The sequence below is a fragment of the Loxodonta africana genome, chromosome 16, assembly GCF_030014295.1.
Source record: "Loxodonta africana isolate mLoxAfr1 chromosome 16, mLoxAfr1.hap2, whole genome shotgun sequence".
In the NCBI taxonomy this organism is placed as follows: Eukaryota; Metazoa; Chordata; class Mammalia; order Proboscidea; family Elephantidae; genus Loxodonta; species Loxodonta africana.
In genome coordinates this window covers 33,761,282-33,778,330 of record NC_087357.1, presented here as the reverse complement: position 1 = coordinate 33,778,330, position 17,049 = coordinate 33,761,282, and the positions used below count along the sequence as shown (strand labels likewise).

At 43.0% G+C, this 17,049-nt stretch overlaps 2 protein-coding genes across 2 annotated transcripts in view; both read right to left on the bottom strand.

The window, feature by feature from the left end:
- Positions 1–1,867: 1,867 nt before the first annotated feature.
- Positions 1,868–10,650, bottom strand: BLOC1S2 (biogenesis of lysosomal organelles complex 1 subunit 2). The gene is made up of 5 exons (XM_003408977.4): positions 10,533–10,650; positions 9,990–10,106; positions 7,265–7,384; positions 6,391–6,495; positions 1,868–4,936 (listed from the first exon to the last, which is right to left on the bottom strand). Exons 1-5 carry the CDS (start codon positions 10,603–10,605, stop codon positions 4,905–4,907), a joined length of 447 nt encoding a protein of 148 aa, XP_003409025.1. The 5' UTR covers positions 10,606–10,650; the 3' UTR covers positions 1,868–4,904.
- Positions 10,651–16,531: 5,881 nt separating this feature from the next.
- PKD2L1 (polycystin 2 like 1, transient receptor potential cation channel) overlaps positions 16,532–17,049 on the bottom strand; it is a 46,398-nt gene continuing 45,880 nt past the window's right edge. Inside the window, exons 15-16 of the mRNA XM_064269085.1 lie at positions 16,900–17,023; positions 16,532–16,591 (exon numbers count right to left, since the gene is read on the bottom strand). Coding sequence (XP_064125155.1) covers positions 16,532–16,591; positions 16,900–17,023 — 184 coding nt within the window. The remainder of the gene's footprint in view (positions 16,592–16,899; positions 17,024–17,049) is intronic.

The window sequence follows — 17,049 nt, the reverse complement described above, 5'->3', positions numbered from 1 at the left end:
GCCTGGGCGGCTTCGCTTTAAGCAGGTGCCAAGAAGGAAGAACAGCAGTGGAGGGAGGAAGAGAAAAGGACTTTGTTGTCGTTAGTTGCCATCGAGAGTTGATTTTGACTTATGACGATCGCCATGAGGGAAAGGTCGACAAGAGTTCTAATTATGATTTTTCATTCCGGGCAATTTAACGAAATTACTGAGTTGTTAGTCGCCGGCACAAAGCTGGGCACTAATTTAAGCCAACCTGTCAGTCTAGAGAGGAAGATAGAGTTCCTCCACGCTCATTTTTCTTAAAAAAAAATAATGGCCATCACCTCAGTTCGATAAATGTCAACATGTTCCTATATCTCCAAGCGTTTTATTTTCACTGACATTTGAAAATAAATTGCAGACGTGACTCTTCACTCCCAAATATTTCAGTGCGTCAAGACTAAGGACATACATAACACACCTAAGAAAAACTAACATTACTTCAATAATATCACCTGATACACGCCTATATTTAAATTTCTCCATTTATTCCTCTAAATTTATTTTACAGCTAGAATTTGTTTTCATTCAAGGTCCAATCAAGTTTCACCCTTGCACTCAGTGATATCTCTGTTGTTGTTGGGTGCTGTGGAATTGATTCTGACTCATAGTGGCCCCAGGTGACAGAGCAGAACTGCCCCCATGGGTTTTCTAGGCTGTAACCTTTAAGGGAGCAGATCACCAGGTCTTTCTCCCACTAGGCCACTTGGTGGGTTCTGACCACCAATCTTTCAGTTAGCGGCCCAGCACAACTGTTGCACCACCAGGAATCCTTGGTGATCTCTCTAGATTCTTTTTAAAAATCTACAATAATCCTCCTATCTTTTTGGTTTTGTTTTTCACGATATTTACATTTGAGTACCGTTCAGGCCTGTTGATAGGAGACAACGGTATGTAAGAGTACATGGAAACAAAGGAGTTTCCTAACAACTGAAGGGCAGAAGACTCACCAAGGGCATCCAGGTAATTTTAAAAAATTAAATTAAAACATAAATTTAAGGAAGAACCATAAAGTTTTGATTTTCCTACAACTTTTGCAATACTTTTTTGGGAACTACCAAGTTTCTTGCCTCACAAATATTGAAGCTACTGCTTTGTTGGTCCCCTAAGAACCCGTTTTTTTCTACTTTTTGGGTAACATGGTACTGCTCAGGAGTGACAGCAAGACTGAATTATCTGCAATTACCTATCTACACTTCTACAAGAAGAGTAGAAGTTTGCCAAACATGGGCAGGTAATAATTCCAGGAGGAGGAATTTTGTATTATCTTTGCAACTTTTCTGTCAAGCTATTCTAAAATAAAGTTTATGAAAACTCATCCATGCAAATTTAAGGTAGCTGAATGCAGTACAAGTATAGGAGATGAAATTAAAGGGGAAAAAAATGGGGCCCTGTATGCATGCTGGAAACCCTGGTGGTGTAGTGGTTAAGTGCTACAGCTGCTAACCAAATGGTCAGCAGTTCAAATCCACCAGGCGCACCCTGGAAACTCTTTGGGGCAGTTCTATTCTGTCCGATAGGGTCACTATGACTCGGAATCGACCCGACAGCAGTAGATTTGGTTTGGTATGCATGCTAGGAAAGAAGAGGTTTATTCAAAGAGAAAGTGAGAAGTCCCTAAAGGATTCTCTTCTTGTTAGATATGGTCAAGTCGTTCCAATTCACAGTGATCCTGTGTACGATGGAACCAAACACTGCCCTGTCCTGTGCCATCCTCACAATGGTTGCTATGTTTGAACACATTGTTGCAACCACTGTAACATCTCGTTGAGGGTCTTCCTTTTTTTTTTTTTTTTTTTTTTTTGCTGCCCTCTACTTTACCAAGCATGATGTCCTTCTCCAGGGGCTGATCCCTCCTGATAACATGTCCAAAGTACATGAGACAAAGTCTCACCATCCTCACTTCTAAAGAGCATTCTGGCTGTATTTCTTCCAAGACAGATTTGTTCCTTCTTTTGGCAGTCCACGATATATTCAATATTCTTCGCCAACCTCATAATTCAAAGACATCAACTCTTTGGTCTTCCTTATTCATTGTCCAGCTTTCACATGCATATGATGCAATTGAAAATACCATGGCTTGGGTCAGGCACACCTTAGTCCTCAAAGTGATATCTTTGCTTTTTAACACTTTAAAGGGGTCTTTTGCAGCAGATTTGCCCAATGCAATACGTTGTTTGATTTCTTGACTGCTGCTTCCATAAGCATTGATTGTGGATCCAAGTAAACTGAAGTCCTTGACAACTTCAATCTTTTCTCTGTTTATCATGTTATTGGTCCAGTTGTGAGGATTTTTGTTCTAAGTTGAGGTGTAATCCATACTGAAGGCTGTAGTCTTTCATCTTCATCAGTAAGTACTTCAAGCCCTCTTCACTTTCAGCAAGCAAGGTTATGTTATTTGCATATCGCAGGCTGTTAAGTCTTCCTCCAATCCTAACACCGTGTTCTTCATACAGTCCAGCTTCTTGGAATATTTGTTCAACACACAGATTGAATAAGTATGGTGAAATGATACAACTGTGATGCACACCTTTCCTGATTTTAAACCATGCAGTATCCCATTGTTCTGTTTGAACAACTGTCTCTTTGTCTATGTACAGATTCTGCATGAGCACAATTAAGTGTTCTGGAATCCCCATTCTTCAAAATGTTATCCATAATTTGTTATGATCCACACAGTCAAATCCCTTTGCATAGTCACTAAAGGACAAGGTAAACATCTCTCTGTTATTCTCTGCTTTCAGCCAAGTTATATCTGACATCAACAATGATACACCTCATTCCATGTCCTCTTCTAATCTGGCTTGAATTTCTGGCAGTTCCCTGTCAATATACTGCTGCAACCATTTTTGAATGATCTTCAGCAAAATTTTACTTGCGTGTGTTATTAATGATATTGTTTGATAATTTCAGTGTTCTGTTGGATCTCTTTTCTTTGGAATGGGCACAAATATGAATCTCTTCCAATTGGTTGGCCAGGCAGCTGTCTTCAAAATTTCTTGGCACAGATGAATGAGCGCTTACAGTGCTACATCCATTTGTCGAAATATCTCAACTGGTAATCCGTCAATTCCTACAGCCTTGTTTTTCACCGATGCCTTCAGTGCAGTGTGGAGTTCTTCCTTCAGTACCATCAGTTCTTGATCATATGCTACCTCCTGAAATGGCTGAACATCAACCAATTATTTTTGGTACAGTGACTCTGTGTATTCCTTCCATACGATGGTCTGATCCAAAATGGTCAAGACCTGTCCACTTCAGCTCACTAATGCCCAAGATATAGGTCTCGAATTGTTTCATTTCATTTTTGACTACTTCCAATTTTGATTTATATTTAGGACGTTCCATGTTTCGATTATTAATGAATGTTTGCAGCTGTTTCTTCTCATTTTAAGTCGTGCCACATCAGCAAATGAAGGTCCCAAAACCTTTACTCCATCCTCATCATTATGGTCGACTCTACCTTGAGGAGGCAGCTCTTCCGCAGTCGTATTTTGAGTGCCTTCTTACCTGAGGTGCTCATCTTCCGGCACTATTTCAGACAATATTTTGCTGCTGCCCATAAGGTTTTCACTGGCCAACTTTTTCAGAAGTAGACAGCCAGGTCCTTCTTCCCAGTCTTAGTCTGGAAGCTCTGCTGAAACCTGTCCCCCATAGGTGACCTTGCTGGTATTTGGAATACCAGTGGCATAGCTTCCAGCATCACAGCACCATGCAAGCCACCACAGTATGACAAACTGACAGACAACTGACAGTAAAGGATTCCAAGCAGGAGGAATAATGTGGCCAGTTTACGTTTTAGAAAGAGTGCCCTGGCAGCAGCGTAGAGGGTGGATTGGAGAGATAATTGAGAAGAGAAACCACAGCTACAGTCCAGAGGCGCAGAGGATAAATGATGGTGGTCTGGAAGAGAGATAGTGGCAACAGACAGAAAAAATTAAAAACTCTTTTGGAGGTAGAATTGGGAACCGCAAGCACCTTCCTAGCTGCTAACACCCAACTCTGGGTAAGGCTGCCTGTCTTCCAAACCAGACTGGTCATTCAGTATCCCCCAATCATTGATGTCTTTAGTCTGAAAGGAAGACATCTGGATTCCCAGGACCCCCTGGCCCCTCAGACACAAATAAAAAGATGTTTCATAAAATGCTTGATTTTATGAGCGGCAGCCCCCACCTCCTCATCCAACACATACACATCTTGGTCTTTAACACATTTCCAAAAAGGAGCATAAGTCAATCATGCATCCCCAGACATCTGACACACACACACAGAAGAGACAGGAGGGGCCCATCACATACACCAAGCTACCAAAACACTCCTTTCACTGTTTCTGCTCAATCTAGAAGACCTGGCCTGGAATTATTTAAAGATGTTCAGTTATTTGCAATATTATAGAAAAGTAAATTAGTGATATCCACAAGGTGATAAACTGCAAAGGACAAGTTTGTTTTGTTTTCCTTTTTTAATTTAGATTCTTGTCGATAATACATTAGCATCATTAATTGCAAAACAACCATTTATACAGTAACTTAAACACAAGCCATTTATGAAAATAATGAAGTACTCAACCACTACTAGAGAAAATAGGTCCTCTCATTTGATTCTACTGGCAAGGCCAGGTTTATCCTGAACTTCGAATCTGTGTCCTGAATGGATGGTAAAGCACTCAAGTAGAAGGTAAGAAGTTGTAAGCGTGAGCTTTGAGGGATACTGCCTCAAAGGAAGCTCAGGAGTAGCCATAGTCCTCCAGTTTACTCCGTGTTGGGATGTTCCAGCATCGTTGCCTTTTGAGGAGTTTTGACAATTCCATCAGCCCCAGGATTCAGATCTTATAAAACGTTCTGACACATTAAAAAAGACTCTGTCCCATAGGAATAGGTTTTTCATCGCTTCTCCAGCTTCTTGTACTTGGCTTCTGCGAGAGGAGGAGGGAAGAATGTGACATCTTTTAAAACTGGTTTCTAAAGATACTTTTTTAGTTAGCATTTCCAGGCAAATTTCAAAAATACCTATTATATTTTTTTAAACATCTATCAGCTTCAGTCTCATCATCTGTCCAAATATACAGATCATCGATATAACACAACTTAAAATAAGGAGTCAAGCATACTTATACACAAAGAATTGAGAACTCAGCACAATTTCACTAAGCTCTAGTCCTGTAGACAGCGCCTGCCCGGGCAGCTCCACCAGGAATAAGCAGATCTACTTGTACTTGACCTACTGAACTTTAAACACGGGAACCTACTTTTGCCTGACTGTCCCAGGCACCCTCTGGGAGCCAGGTTTAAACGCTTAGAAAGTATAAATGTATTTTTCTCTTTTTATTTTCCTATCCCTACACCTCACTCCAGGAAAACAGTTTTGAAAGATGTACAGATTTAAAAGGCCATCAAATAAGCTTCTTAATGTAACAGATTCCTTTTTTCTTTTAAAACCTTGAAAGCACCTGGCAACATGCTTCACAGCAACCATTTACTAAAAGTAATCATGGACAATGAAACTATTAACTGCCACCCATGTGAAATCTCAGCCTACTGCAAACCACTGTCTTTTAAGTAGTCAATGATTATGAATGATGAAAATAAAATAATCTGTAAATTATATAAAAAAAAAAAAAAACCATTGCCAAAGAGTTGATTCCAACTCATAGCCACCCTATAAGACAGAGTAGAACTGCCCAGTGAGTTTCCAAGGAGCACCTGGTGAATTTGAATTGCCAACCTTTGGTTAGCAACTGTAGCACTTAACCACTATGCCACCAGGGCTTCCAAATTGTATCTAGGACAAAAAAAATATTAAACATTTTTAATCATGGATATGAGAGTCAGGGCTAGTTAGCAAGTCAACACTAAAGTACCAGTTTCCTCCTTAAAGGAAAATTAATCCTTCAAGAAAACTCTTAACTTAGCCAGTTTCTCCTTTCTAAAACTTATGTTTTTACGTTATTAAAGATGCTTCAGTCTGCTTAACCATGACTAAAAGCTTGACCTTTGTGGTCAAGCAGACCTAGTTTAAAATATGGCTCCTTCACATACCAGCTTTGTGACCTTAAGCAAGTTACTTAAACTCTTAAAACTCAGTTTTCTCCCTTGTAGGATGGGGATGAAAATTGTGTACTTACCACACAGATTATTGGGAGGATAAAAAACGTGATACATGTGAAGCACTAAGAACAGGGTCTAACACACCACTAAGTACTCAGGAAATGTTATTTCTATTATAATAATAATAAAATTACTCTCACTGGGTTTTCATGAAGATTCAAAGATAGAATACTGTTATCTCACTCAAAAATGTTAACTATTCATATTAGCTAGGGACATACTGGCAGGGAGTACTCTATCAAACCAAAATAGAAATAATTACCCAGTTTTTTTGAATATGCATCCAACTTGTAGGCTGCCTGCTCAAGGGCCGCTACCTGCTCCTCAATTAAATTGATCTGATCCAGATAAGGCTGCAGTCCAGCATCTTTAAAAACAAAGACAAATCACGTGTTTGCATGGGATCAAGAAGGAGTGTAGAAAAAGGGGGGGGGGAGAGTAAGAATACTAGTGTCTCTATTGCTCTGCCTAAGAAAGACTAGGTGGGTTGACACGAATTCTGATCACTAGTAGGGCAGATGCTTTATAGAAGCTAGCTGATCAGGCACAACTCTGACCCAGACAAAGAAAATCTCTCTCATAACAACGTTCCTTTCTTTTTAATTCTTTGTTCCTCAAGCAATCTTTCCATTAATGATTGTTTCTTGTGTACTCTCAAACAAAAAAAAGAGCGCCCTGGAGATAGGGAACACAAATGTAAGTCAATGGAAAAATATAATCTACCACTCTAAATTAGCATTTTCCATTTATAGGTTTTCTGGTTTTCTGTTTCTAGAGTATTCCTTTAAGAACTTCATTATTAAATCAATTCACTAGACTCAGATCACCCTTCCTGTAGCCCCTCCCTTTCCAAGAATAAACTGATAAAATTAAGAGTCAAAGACAGAAATAACCCAGCCTCTGCCCCCTCCATTTCTAAGAATAAACTGATAAAATTAAGATTCAAAACCAGAAATAACCATGCCACCAAAGCATGCTAATCCTCAGAATGTAAGAAACTCACCCTAACTTTGTAATTTCCTTTTTAGAAAAGCACTTGGTGAGGACAAAGGCCATGTTCCCTCCCCTTCTCCACAGCCCTAAGAACAGAAAGGCACTAAATACAAACATACACAACTATAAAAAGTATTACTTACACTTCTGGTTTAAGTCCTTTAAGTTTCTACTAATGTTTATAGCAATATCTTTCATTTCAAGATACTTCAAGCTGGTTAGTTTATTCATATTTTCCAGAAGCTTATAGTCTTCACTGGTGGCTTTAAAATAAAAAGAAAATGGATGCCTTTAAGATTTGTCTTGGATCATTGGAATGAGAAATTATAGCCAAATTATAGTTTAAGGCAGGACCTTGGGAGTATCAAAGGAGCAGGCCCCTTTTGATTTATGACATTTATAATCAGTCTGCGTGCTTTGAAGGTCTAAGTAGAAACCCTGGCAACAATCAGCAAACTATTCAAAGAAGATTCAGAAGCTTCAGAATTTTGGTTAGAAAGGGAAATGTCCTAAGAAGAGGGTGGCCAAAAATGTCTTAGTATCTCATCTTCTACAGCACAAAAACATGTATTTTGAGGGATAGAATTAAAAAAAAAAAAAAGTATACCATCAGCTAGGACCTTACTGCTTCTCAGTAATTGATTTATTATTGTGCATAATTCTATATTACATTTTATTCGTGACTTTTCCAAACCATCTGATTGCTCCTCAAATCCTCAATTCTCATCACCACTCAAAGCAAAAGGCCTCTACTGCAATTTCCTGAAAACCAAGTAAGCCTTATTTTAGAGACTAATTTGGTAGCAGTAAGAGTATGGATACAGAGGCAAGAGCCAAAAGACAGATGCACAACAGTTCATTGAGAAGTGATGGTCTGCGGCAGTGGTTGTAAAAGGAATGAAAAGGAGAGTACGGGGGCAAGAGATTTGTTGTTGTTGTTGTGTGCCATCAAGTCAATTCCACCTCAGAGCGACCCTACATGACAAAGTAGAACTGCCCCATAGGGTTTCCTAGGCTGTAATATTTATTGGAGCAGATCACCAAGTCTATTCTCCTGTGGAGCTGCTGGGTGGGTTCAAACCACCAATCTTAATTTAGCAGTGACCACTTAACTGTTGCACCACTATGACTCCTGCAAGAATACTGCAGAAGCAGAATTTATAGGACGTGTTGAAGTGGGTATTGACGGGTGGGAGCAACCTAAGGTGTATCTGAGGTTTTATGCCTGGGTAACTAAAAGAACGGTGGTGCCATTAACCAAAAGAGGGAAGCTGGAAAGAGGAACCATGTTGAGTGTGAAAATATAATATTTTCGGTTTTGGCTTGAAGCAAGCCAGGTGTTTGCATATTAAATATATGAGAAAATTATTCACTTCCACAAAGAAATATGCTCTCTCTTACTTCTTGGAGCATGTAGTCCTCTTAGTCTATCCTTTATTTCACCAGTTTTGATAGAGACAACAACTAATAAAATCAGCAGTATAAGAACAGTGATAAATGGCATTGAACTCAGGAAGGGGAAAAAACAGGGAGTGGTGGGGACAAACTGGATAGCACTAGTCCTGTCTAAAGGCGACAGATGCTTGGCTGTAGTCAATTATAGCCTGACAAGAATGGGGGCCTATCATGGTCCCCAGAGCTTTTATTAGCCCAAGACAGGAACCACTCCCAAAAGCCAACATTTCAGACAGGGATTGGACTGGACTTTGGGATAGAAAATGATACCAGTGAAGAGTGAGCTTCTTGGATCAAGTAGACACATGAGACTATGTGAGCAGCTCCAGTCTGGAGGGGAGAGGAGCGGGCAGAGGGGGTCAGAAGCTGGCCAAATGGGCACGAAAATAGAGTGGAGGGAAAGAGTGTGCTGTCTCATCAAAGGGAGAGCAGCTAGGAGTATATAGCAAGGTGTATACAAATTTTTGTATGAGAGACTGACTTGATTTGTAAACTTTCACTTAAAGCACAATAAAAATTAAAAAAAAAAAAAAGAATGGGGGCCTACTATTGCCAAATCTCTGCAATTTTTAGAGAGTTTTAAAATGTAGGTTTTGTTACTTGGCTTCTCTTGCTCAAAAATAAACAAATAAATCATCAGGCCAACAAATCAGAGATTCACAATATTTCTTATTCTTCAGCAAGCCTTTTCTCATAGATTCCGGTTCACCAATTTAACTCACAGCCATTTCCTGGGGAAGGGCAACAGTATAATAAATCTCGTGAGCCACAGTGAACCAGGCTGCACTTTCTGGACCCTCCTGGAGACATGGGTCAGGATTACTGCCCACTTGGAAACACACACAGGACCAAGATACTAATCACATCCCAAGGGTGGGTCACCAAATCCTCAGACCAACCTACTAGGTCCCTCAATGTGCAGATCACTCCCCATTTCCCAAGTTCATTTTTTAATATTCCAGCAAACACATCTGCTTTAGCCAAACAAACTTCTTAGTTACATCACCTCGCTCCTACTTTTATCATTCCCCCTTTTTCTGCCAATCATTCCCTTCATAACGCTGCTCAAAATATCCCTCCCCCAAGTAAGCGTTTCTTGATTGTTACTAGACATTCTCTGTTGCTTTCTCAGCATTAGTCCACACTACAGAGACCTATGCAGAGTTGTTTTAAATATTCATATATGTGTGTCTGAAAGCAGATGCCTGAGCTTCTCCAAGGAAGGGATGGGCCTCTTGCCATCCCATTTGTGATTCCCCAAACTTACAAGAGGCCTGTCTCAGGGCATGTGGGGTAGAGGAGGGAGCTGCAGGCCCATGCTGCAAAAGCACATCAGAGGTCTCCTGGAGCCAAACTGAGGTTGGCAGGGGGTGGTGCACCGTAGTACCCCCAAAAACCCGGACCCCGTCTCACCAGTCAGTTCCCCAGTCAGGTAAGTGGCCATCTTGGAGAACATGTCCCGGCACAGCTCATTGATGTCAGCCTCAGCAGGCTCCTTTGCTTCCTCAGCAGTCTCCACTGCAGCATCATCTGGGCCAAGAGAGAATGAATAAGTGTCCTGCCCTACACCCAGTTCTAATCGAGCCAAAGGGGCCGCTTCCCACATCCCTCCACCTGCCTTCGCTGGAGCAAATTTGGCTCCATTCTCCATCTGCCATAATCTCAAATCCCTCATCCGACCTTGCACCACCTGACACGCCAACTCTGCCCCAGTGCACCGGCCCCTCGCTCATATACGATCCCGCAGCCAAGCCATCTCAGTCGCCCTGACAGGACGAACAGTCGCGCACACGCAAGTGCGCCCCTCAGACCTGCCAGCACCTGACAGGTGAGACAACCACACGCTCAGCCCCGAATTCCCATTTATTTTTTTTCACCACGAGCCGCCCTCATGCGGATCCTACCCAGAGCCCCAGACCTCCTGCCGGACAACTCGTGTCCACCCACTCCAGGTACCTCGAGCTGGTTCCTCACTTCGGCTCGCCGGGACTGCCTCAGCCTCAGCCGCCGCCGCCGCCAGCGCCGCCATACCCGACCGGCGCTGCTTCCGGTTCCGGGATGCCTGCGCATGCGCACCGATCGTCGTCCACCCACCCTACTCTAGGGACCGCGCTTGGTTTCGCGGCCCTTTGATCCTGGGCGTTCCTGCTAGGTAGTGCCTCACATAGTGAATTATAAAAAAGTGTAAGCATGAAGCCGAAACTGAAGATAAGATAGGCTATCATTGACAGATCTGCTGGGGAGAGTTGCAACTCTGGGACTGAGGCTGCGGTCATAACTGCGGCCACACCTTCTACACCCATCTGGGGTTGGACCCCGGCCTACCCTGATGACCTAAGTCACCTGAGATGGGTTGCCCCCTCCCCGGAGGCTCTGCACCCTGGCTGGTGTTAGTCACACAAAAAGATTTCTCAGAGAATCCATCCGTGCTTTTGAAGGTAGCCTCATGAAGGCTTTGGGAAACTTTCAAGCATTGGTCCCTGATCGTACTTTAATACTCTCGGTTTTAACGTCCTGGATTAATACCAACTGATTGGCTCTTTCTCCTTAACTGCACGCTGGTATCTACTCCTCTTCACTGAATAAAGCCTTCCTTGCAGAAAGCTTGGATTGTGACATTTTTAGGGCTCAGAATACACTCTGGTTATCTTAATGGCAATGAGTCGTGGTGGCACAGTGGTTAAAAGCTTGGCTGCTAACCGAAAGCCTGGCATTTGGAACCCGCCAGTTGGAATCCACCAGCCACTCCAAAGGAAAAAGATTCTGCAGTGCAGTCTCTTCTGTAAAGATTCATAGCTTTGGAAATCCTATGGAACAGTTCTATTCTGCCCTGTAGGGTCACTCTAAATCAGAATCAGACTCCATGGTAACGGATTTTTTGGATCTCTTAGTTGCACTTTCCCCCACGTGTCTGTCAGTTTGTCTTACTGTGGGGGCTTGCCTGTTGCTGTGATGCTGGAAGCTGTGCCGCCAGTATTCAGATACCAGCAAGGTCACCCATGGAGGACAGGTTTCAGCTGAGCTTCCAGACTAAGACAGACTAGGAAGAAGGACCCGGCAGTCTACTTCTGAAAAGCATTAGCCAGTGAAAACCTTATGAATAGTAGCAGAACATTGTCTGATATAGTGCTGCAAGATGAGCCCCCCAGGTTGGAAGGCACTCAAAAGATAACTGGGGAAGAGCTGCCTCCTCAAAGTAGTCGACCTTAATGACGTGGATGGAGTAAAGCTTTCGGGACCTTCATTTGCTGATGTGACATGACTCAAAATGAGAAGAAACAGCTGCAAACATCCATTAATAATCGGAACCTGGAATGTACGAAGTATGAATCTAGGAAAATTGGGAATCGTCAAAAATGAAATGGAGCACATAAACATCAATATCCTAGGCATTAGTGAGCTGAAATGGACTGGTATTGGCCATTCTGAATCAGATAATCATGTAGTCTGCTGTGCTGGGAATGACAACTTGAAGAGGAATGGTGTTGCGTTCATTGTCAAAAAGAACATTTCAAGATCTATCCTGAAGTACAGCACTGTCAGTGACAGGATAATATCCATACGGCTACAAGGAAGAACAGTTAATACGACTGTTATTCAAATTTATGCACCAACCACTAGGGCCAAAGATGAAGAAATAGAAGATTCTTATCAGCTGCTGCAGTCTGAAATTGATCGAACATGCAATCAAGATGCATTGATGATTACTGGCAATTGTAATGTGAAAGTTGGAAACAAAGAAGAAGGACCAGTAGTTGGAAAATACGGCCTTGGTGATAGAAACAGTGCCAGAGATCAAATGATAGAATTTTGCAAGACCAACGACTTCTTCATTGCAAATACCTTCTTTCACTAGCATAAACAGCGACTATACACATGGACCTCGCCAGATGGAACACACAGAAATCAAATTGACTACATCTGTGAAAAGAGACAATAGAAAAGCTCAATATCATCAGTCAGAACAAGGCCAGGGGCCGACTGTGGAACAGACCATCAGTTGCTCATAGGCAAGTTCAATCTGAAACTGAAGAAAATCAGAGCAAGTCCACGAGAGCCAAAATATGACCTTGAGTATATCCCACCTGAATTTAGAAACCGTCTGAAGAATAGATATGATGCATTGAACACTAGTGACCAAAGACCAGACGAATTTTGGAATGACATCAAGGATATCATCCATGAAGAAAGCAAGAGGTCACTGGAAAGACAAGAAAGAAAGAAAAGACCAAGATGGATGTCAGGAGACTCTGAAACTTGCTCTTGAGCGTCGAGCAGCTAAAGCAAAAGGAAGAATTGATGAAGTAAAAGAACTGAACAGAAGATTTCAAAGGGCATCTCAAGAAGACAAAGTAAAGTATTATAATGACATGTCCAAATAGCTGGACATGGAAAACCAAAAGGGAAGAACACTCTTGGCATTTCTCAAGCTGAAAGAACTGAAGAAAAAAGTCAAGCCTCAAGTTGCAATAGTGAAGGATTCTATGGGGAAAATATTAAATGATTCAGGAAGCATTAAAAGAAGATGGAAGGAATACACAGAGTCATTATACCAAAAAGAATTAGTTGATGTTCAACCATTTCAAGAAGTGGCATATGATCAGGAACCAATGGTACTGAAGGAAGAAGTCCAAGCTGCTCTGAAGGGATTGGCGAAAAACAAGGCTCTAGGAATTGATGGAATATCAATTGAGATGTTTCGACAAACAGATGCAGCGCTGGAGGTGCTCACTCATCTATGCCAAGAAATATGGAAGACAGCTTCCTGGCCAACTGACTGGAAGAGATCCATATTTATGCCTATTCCCAAGAAAGGGGATCCAACCGAATGTGAATATCATGCGCAAGCAAAATTCTGCTGAAGATCATTCAAAAATGGCTGCAGCAGTATATCGACAGGGAACTGCAAGAAATTCAGGCCAGTTTCAGGAGACGACGTGGAACCAGGGATATCACTGCTGATGTCAGATGGATCCTGGCTGAAAGCAGAGAATACTAGAAGGATGTTTACCTGTGTTTTATTGACTATGCAAAGGGTTTTAACTGCGTGGATCATAACAAACTATGGATAACACTGTGAAGAATGGGAATTCCAGAACACTTAATTGTGCTCATGCGAAACCTTTACATAGATCAAGAGGCAGTTGTTCGGACAGAACAAGGGGATACTGATTGGTTTAAAGTCAGGAAAGGTGTGCATCAGGGTTGTATTCTTTCACCATGCCTATTCAATCTGTATGCTGAGCAAATAATCCAAGAAGCTGGACTATATGAAGAAGAATGGGGCATCAGGATTGGAGGAAGACTCATTAACAACCTGCGTTACGCCAATGACACAACCTTGCTTGCTGAAAGTGAAGAGGACTTGAAGCACTTATTAATGAAGATCAAAGACCACAGCCTTCAGTATGGATTGTACCCAACATAAAGGAAACAAAAATCCTCACAACTGGACCAATGAGCAACATCACGATAAATGGAGAAAAGATTGAAGTTGTCAAGGATTTCATTTTACTTGGATCCACAATCAACAGCCATGGAAGCAGCAGTCAAGAAATCAAAAAGACGTGTTGCATTGGGTAAATCTGCTACAAAGGACCTCTTCAAAGTGTTGAAGAGCGAAGATGTCACCTTGAAGACTAAGGTGTGCCTGACCCAAGCCATGGTATTTTCAATCGCATCATATGCATGTGAAAGCTGGACAATGAATAAGGAAGACCGAAGAAGAATTGATGCCTTTGAATTGTGGTGTTGACAAAGAATATTGAATATCCCATGGACTGCCAAAAGAACGAACAAATCTGTCTTAGAAGGAGTACAATAAGAATGCTCCTTAGAAGCAAGGATAGTGAGACTGTGTCTTACATACTTTGGACATGTTGTCAGGAGGGATCAGTCCCTGGAGAAGGACATCATGCTTGGCAGAATACAGGGTCAGCGGAAAAAAGGAAGACCCTCAACGAGGTGGGTTGACACAGTGGCTGCAACAATGAGCTCAAGCATAACAACCTTTGTAAGGATGGCTCAGGACCAGGCAGTGTTTTGTTCTGTTGTGCATAGGGTTGGTATGAGTCGGAACTGACTCGACGGCACCTAACAACAACAACAACGGATGCACTTACCTGTTCACAAGTCTTCCGTTGTTGTCCTTGTGTGCCCATGGAGTCAATTCCGACTCTTAGCAACCCTACAGGACACAATAGAACTGCCCCCATGTGGTTTCCTAGGCTGTATTCCTTGCGGGAGCAGATCACCAGGGCCTTTCTCCTGCAGAGCCACTGGTAGGTTTGAACCACTGACCCTGTGGTTAGCAGCCAAGTACTTGACCATTGCCACCAGGACTTCTCACAAATCTCCTGGTGTACCCAAACCAAAAACCAAATCAGTTGCCTTCCAGTGGATTCTGACTCATGGAAACTCCACGTGCAATAGAACTGTGCTCCACAGGGTTTTCAGTGGCTGGTTTTTGAGATCATCAGGCCTTTCTTCTGAGGTGTGTCTGGGTGGACTTGAACCACTAACCTTGAGGTAAGCCGCCTAGTGTTAACTGTTTGCACCCCCATGGATTCCCCCAGGTGTATAGAGTATACTTAATGGGATGGAAGAAGAGGAGTGGGTGAGGGAATGGATGAGAAAAGTGACTGGGGAGCAATGGAAAGTGCAAAATGAGGAAGGGTTAAAGGGCACAGGAGAAAGGAGAGAGGATATATAGCAGGTCTCAGGATACAGGCTCCTAGACACCCAACATCTTGGTGTAGGAGTTCCTTGTCTTATCCCTGGTTATCATCCCTCTCTACCACCACCCCCATCCTACATGCTGTACATACACACACACTACAGCCACTCACCCTCCCTAGTCCTCTTAACCTTACTCTCTCCATCCTGAGGTCCAAGTCTCCCAGGTCAACCTCTCCACCCTCCCTTATGGTACAATCACAGTGCCATCCATTCCGAACTATTCCTAAGAGCCAGAAGTTCTCACTTCAGGACTCCTGGGGCATCCAGCTCCTTCGCCTTGTCACTGCTCCCAATCCCATACATCCCAGAACCCAGGTATAAGGATGGCCTACAGTACCAGCCTTTCTTCTTCCTCCTACAATCCCAAAAGCAAATGCAAAGTCCTGGTTTTTCTAAGGATTTTTATTGACAATCACTAGGGGACCCCACATTGCTAAGCGGAAGATTAGAGTCAGAGTACACCACATTTTAATCCAAAGATCTCCAGATCCTAAGGGCATTTCCTTGCCTGCTTCTCCTCAAGCTCCATCTTCATCCCTTGGTTTACAGCCCTCTCAGTTCCCAGCGTTGAGCAGAATGTCAGGATGCAGGCTCTTCCACAGAACCTCCATTGACTATTCTGGGAGGGCATCACTCCAACTCCTCTGCACCAGGTGAGATTCACTCCTCTCACTCCTTTTCTTCTATTTATTTTTAGAGATAAGCTCTACGGAGATGATAAGAAACCCAGAGGTGCTAGCAGCAGATCATTAGATATGTAAAGGATAAGAAGATTCGCTGGCAAGTAGGAAGACATCTAGACAGAGCCTGCTCTCTGGGATCCTACCTTTTTCTCAAATCACCATGTGTTTGAGGAAGAGTCATTAACCTCTCTTCCTTTATTGTTTGTTATTGACATTTTTTATCACCACAGCACAGCTAGGAGCACAGGGACTGAGAGGCCAAGAGGGAAACGTTATTTCACAGTGCTACACAGAGCTATGTGGCTATGCACAGAAACACTGAGTTATAAGCCTAAGCATGATGCCCAGCTACACTGAGATACATTACTCAAAGCCCAGTCACAGGTTTGGGCCCAGCAGCAGCAGTGATGGGACCTGCTGCCCTATATGTGGAGGGTGTGTGAAGAGGGGCTTCTGGGGAGGCAGTGAGAGAGGATCCTGCTGTCTGGTATTCAGGGCTCCTCCTCCACCACTCTCCTGCCCACCCTGGACTCCCTAGGGAGCTGGGGTCACAGCTGGGCCTGGCTGCAGGTGCTCCCAAATGGCTTGTTCCTCCTGGAAGAAGAAAAAGAGACAGGTCATTCAAAGGAGAAGTTTATGTGCCATTATCCATTTCTCTGGATCTGATCGTCCAGCCCCGGCCATCTCCTAGAGCTTAAGGCAGCCCCCAGTCTAGGGCAACCAACTTCCAGACCTTCCCTCTACTCCCCACCCCCGCTAGTACACTGACCATTGCGGACATGTTGCCCTGGGGACCTGAAAATATAGGTGTTTGGCAAGTACTCCACCCCCATCAACTGAGTGGAAAAGATGGAAGAGTTCAGCTGTGGGGAGCTAAAAGGACCCAGGTGAGGGCCACTTACCAGGCCTGGGGAGAGAGCCATCTGCCCCTTCCTCTCTAGCATCTTCAGCTTTGAACTCACAGCATCAACCTGGGACGCGATTCCTTCTAGGACAGTCTCCAGCTGCAGAACCCTCCTTTTCAGCCTGTGTAGGATTTGAGAGAGACTAAG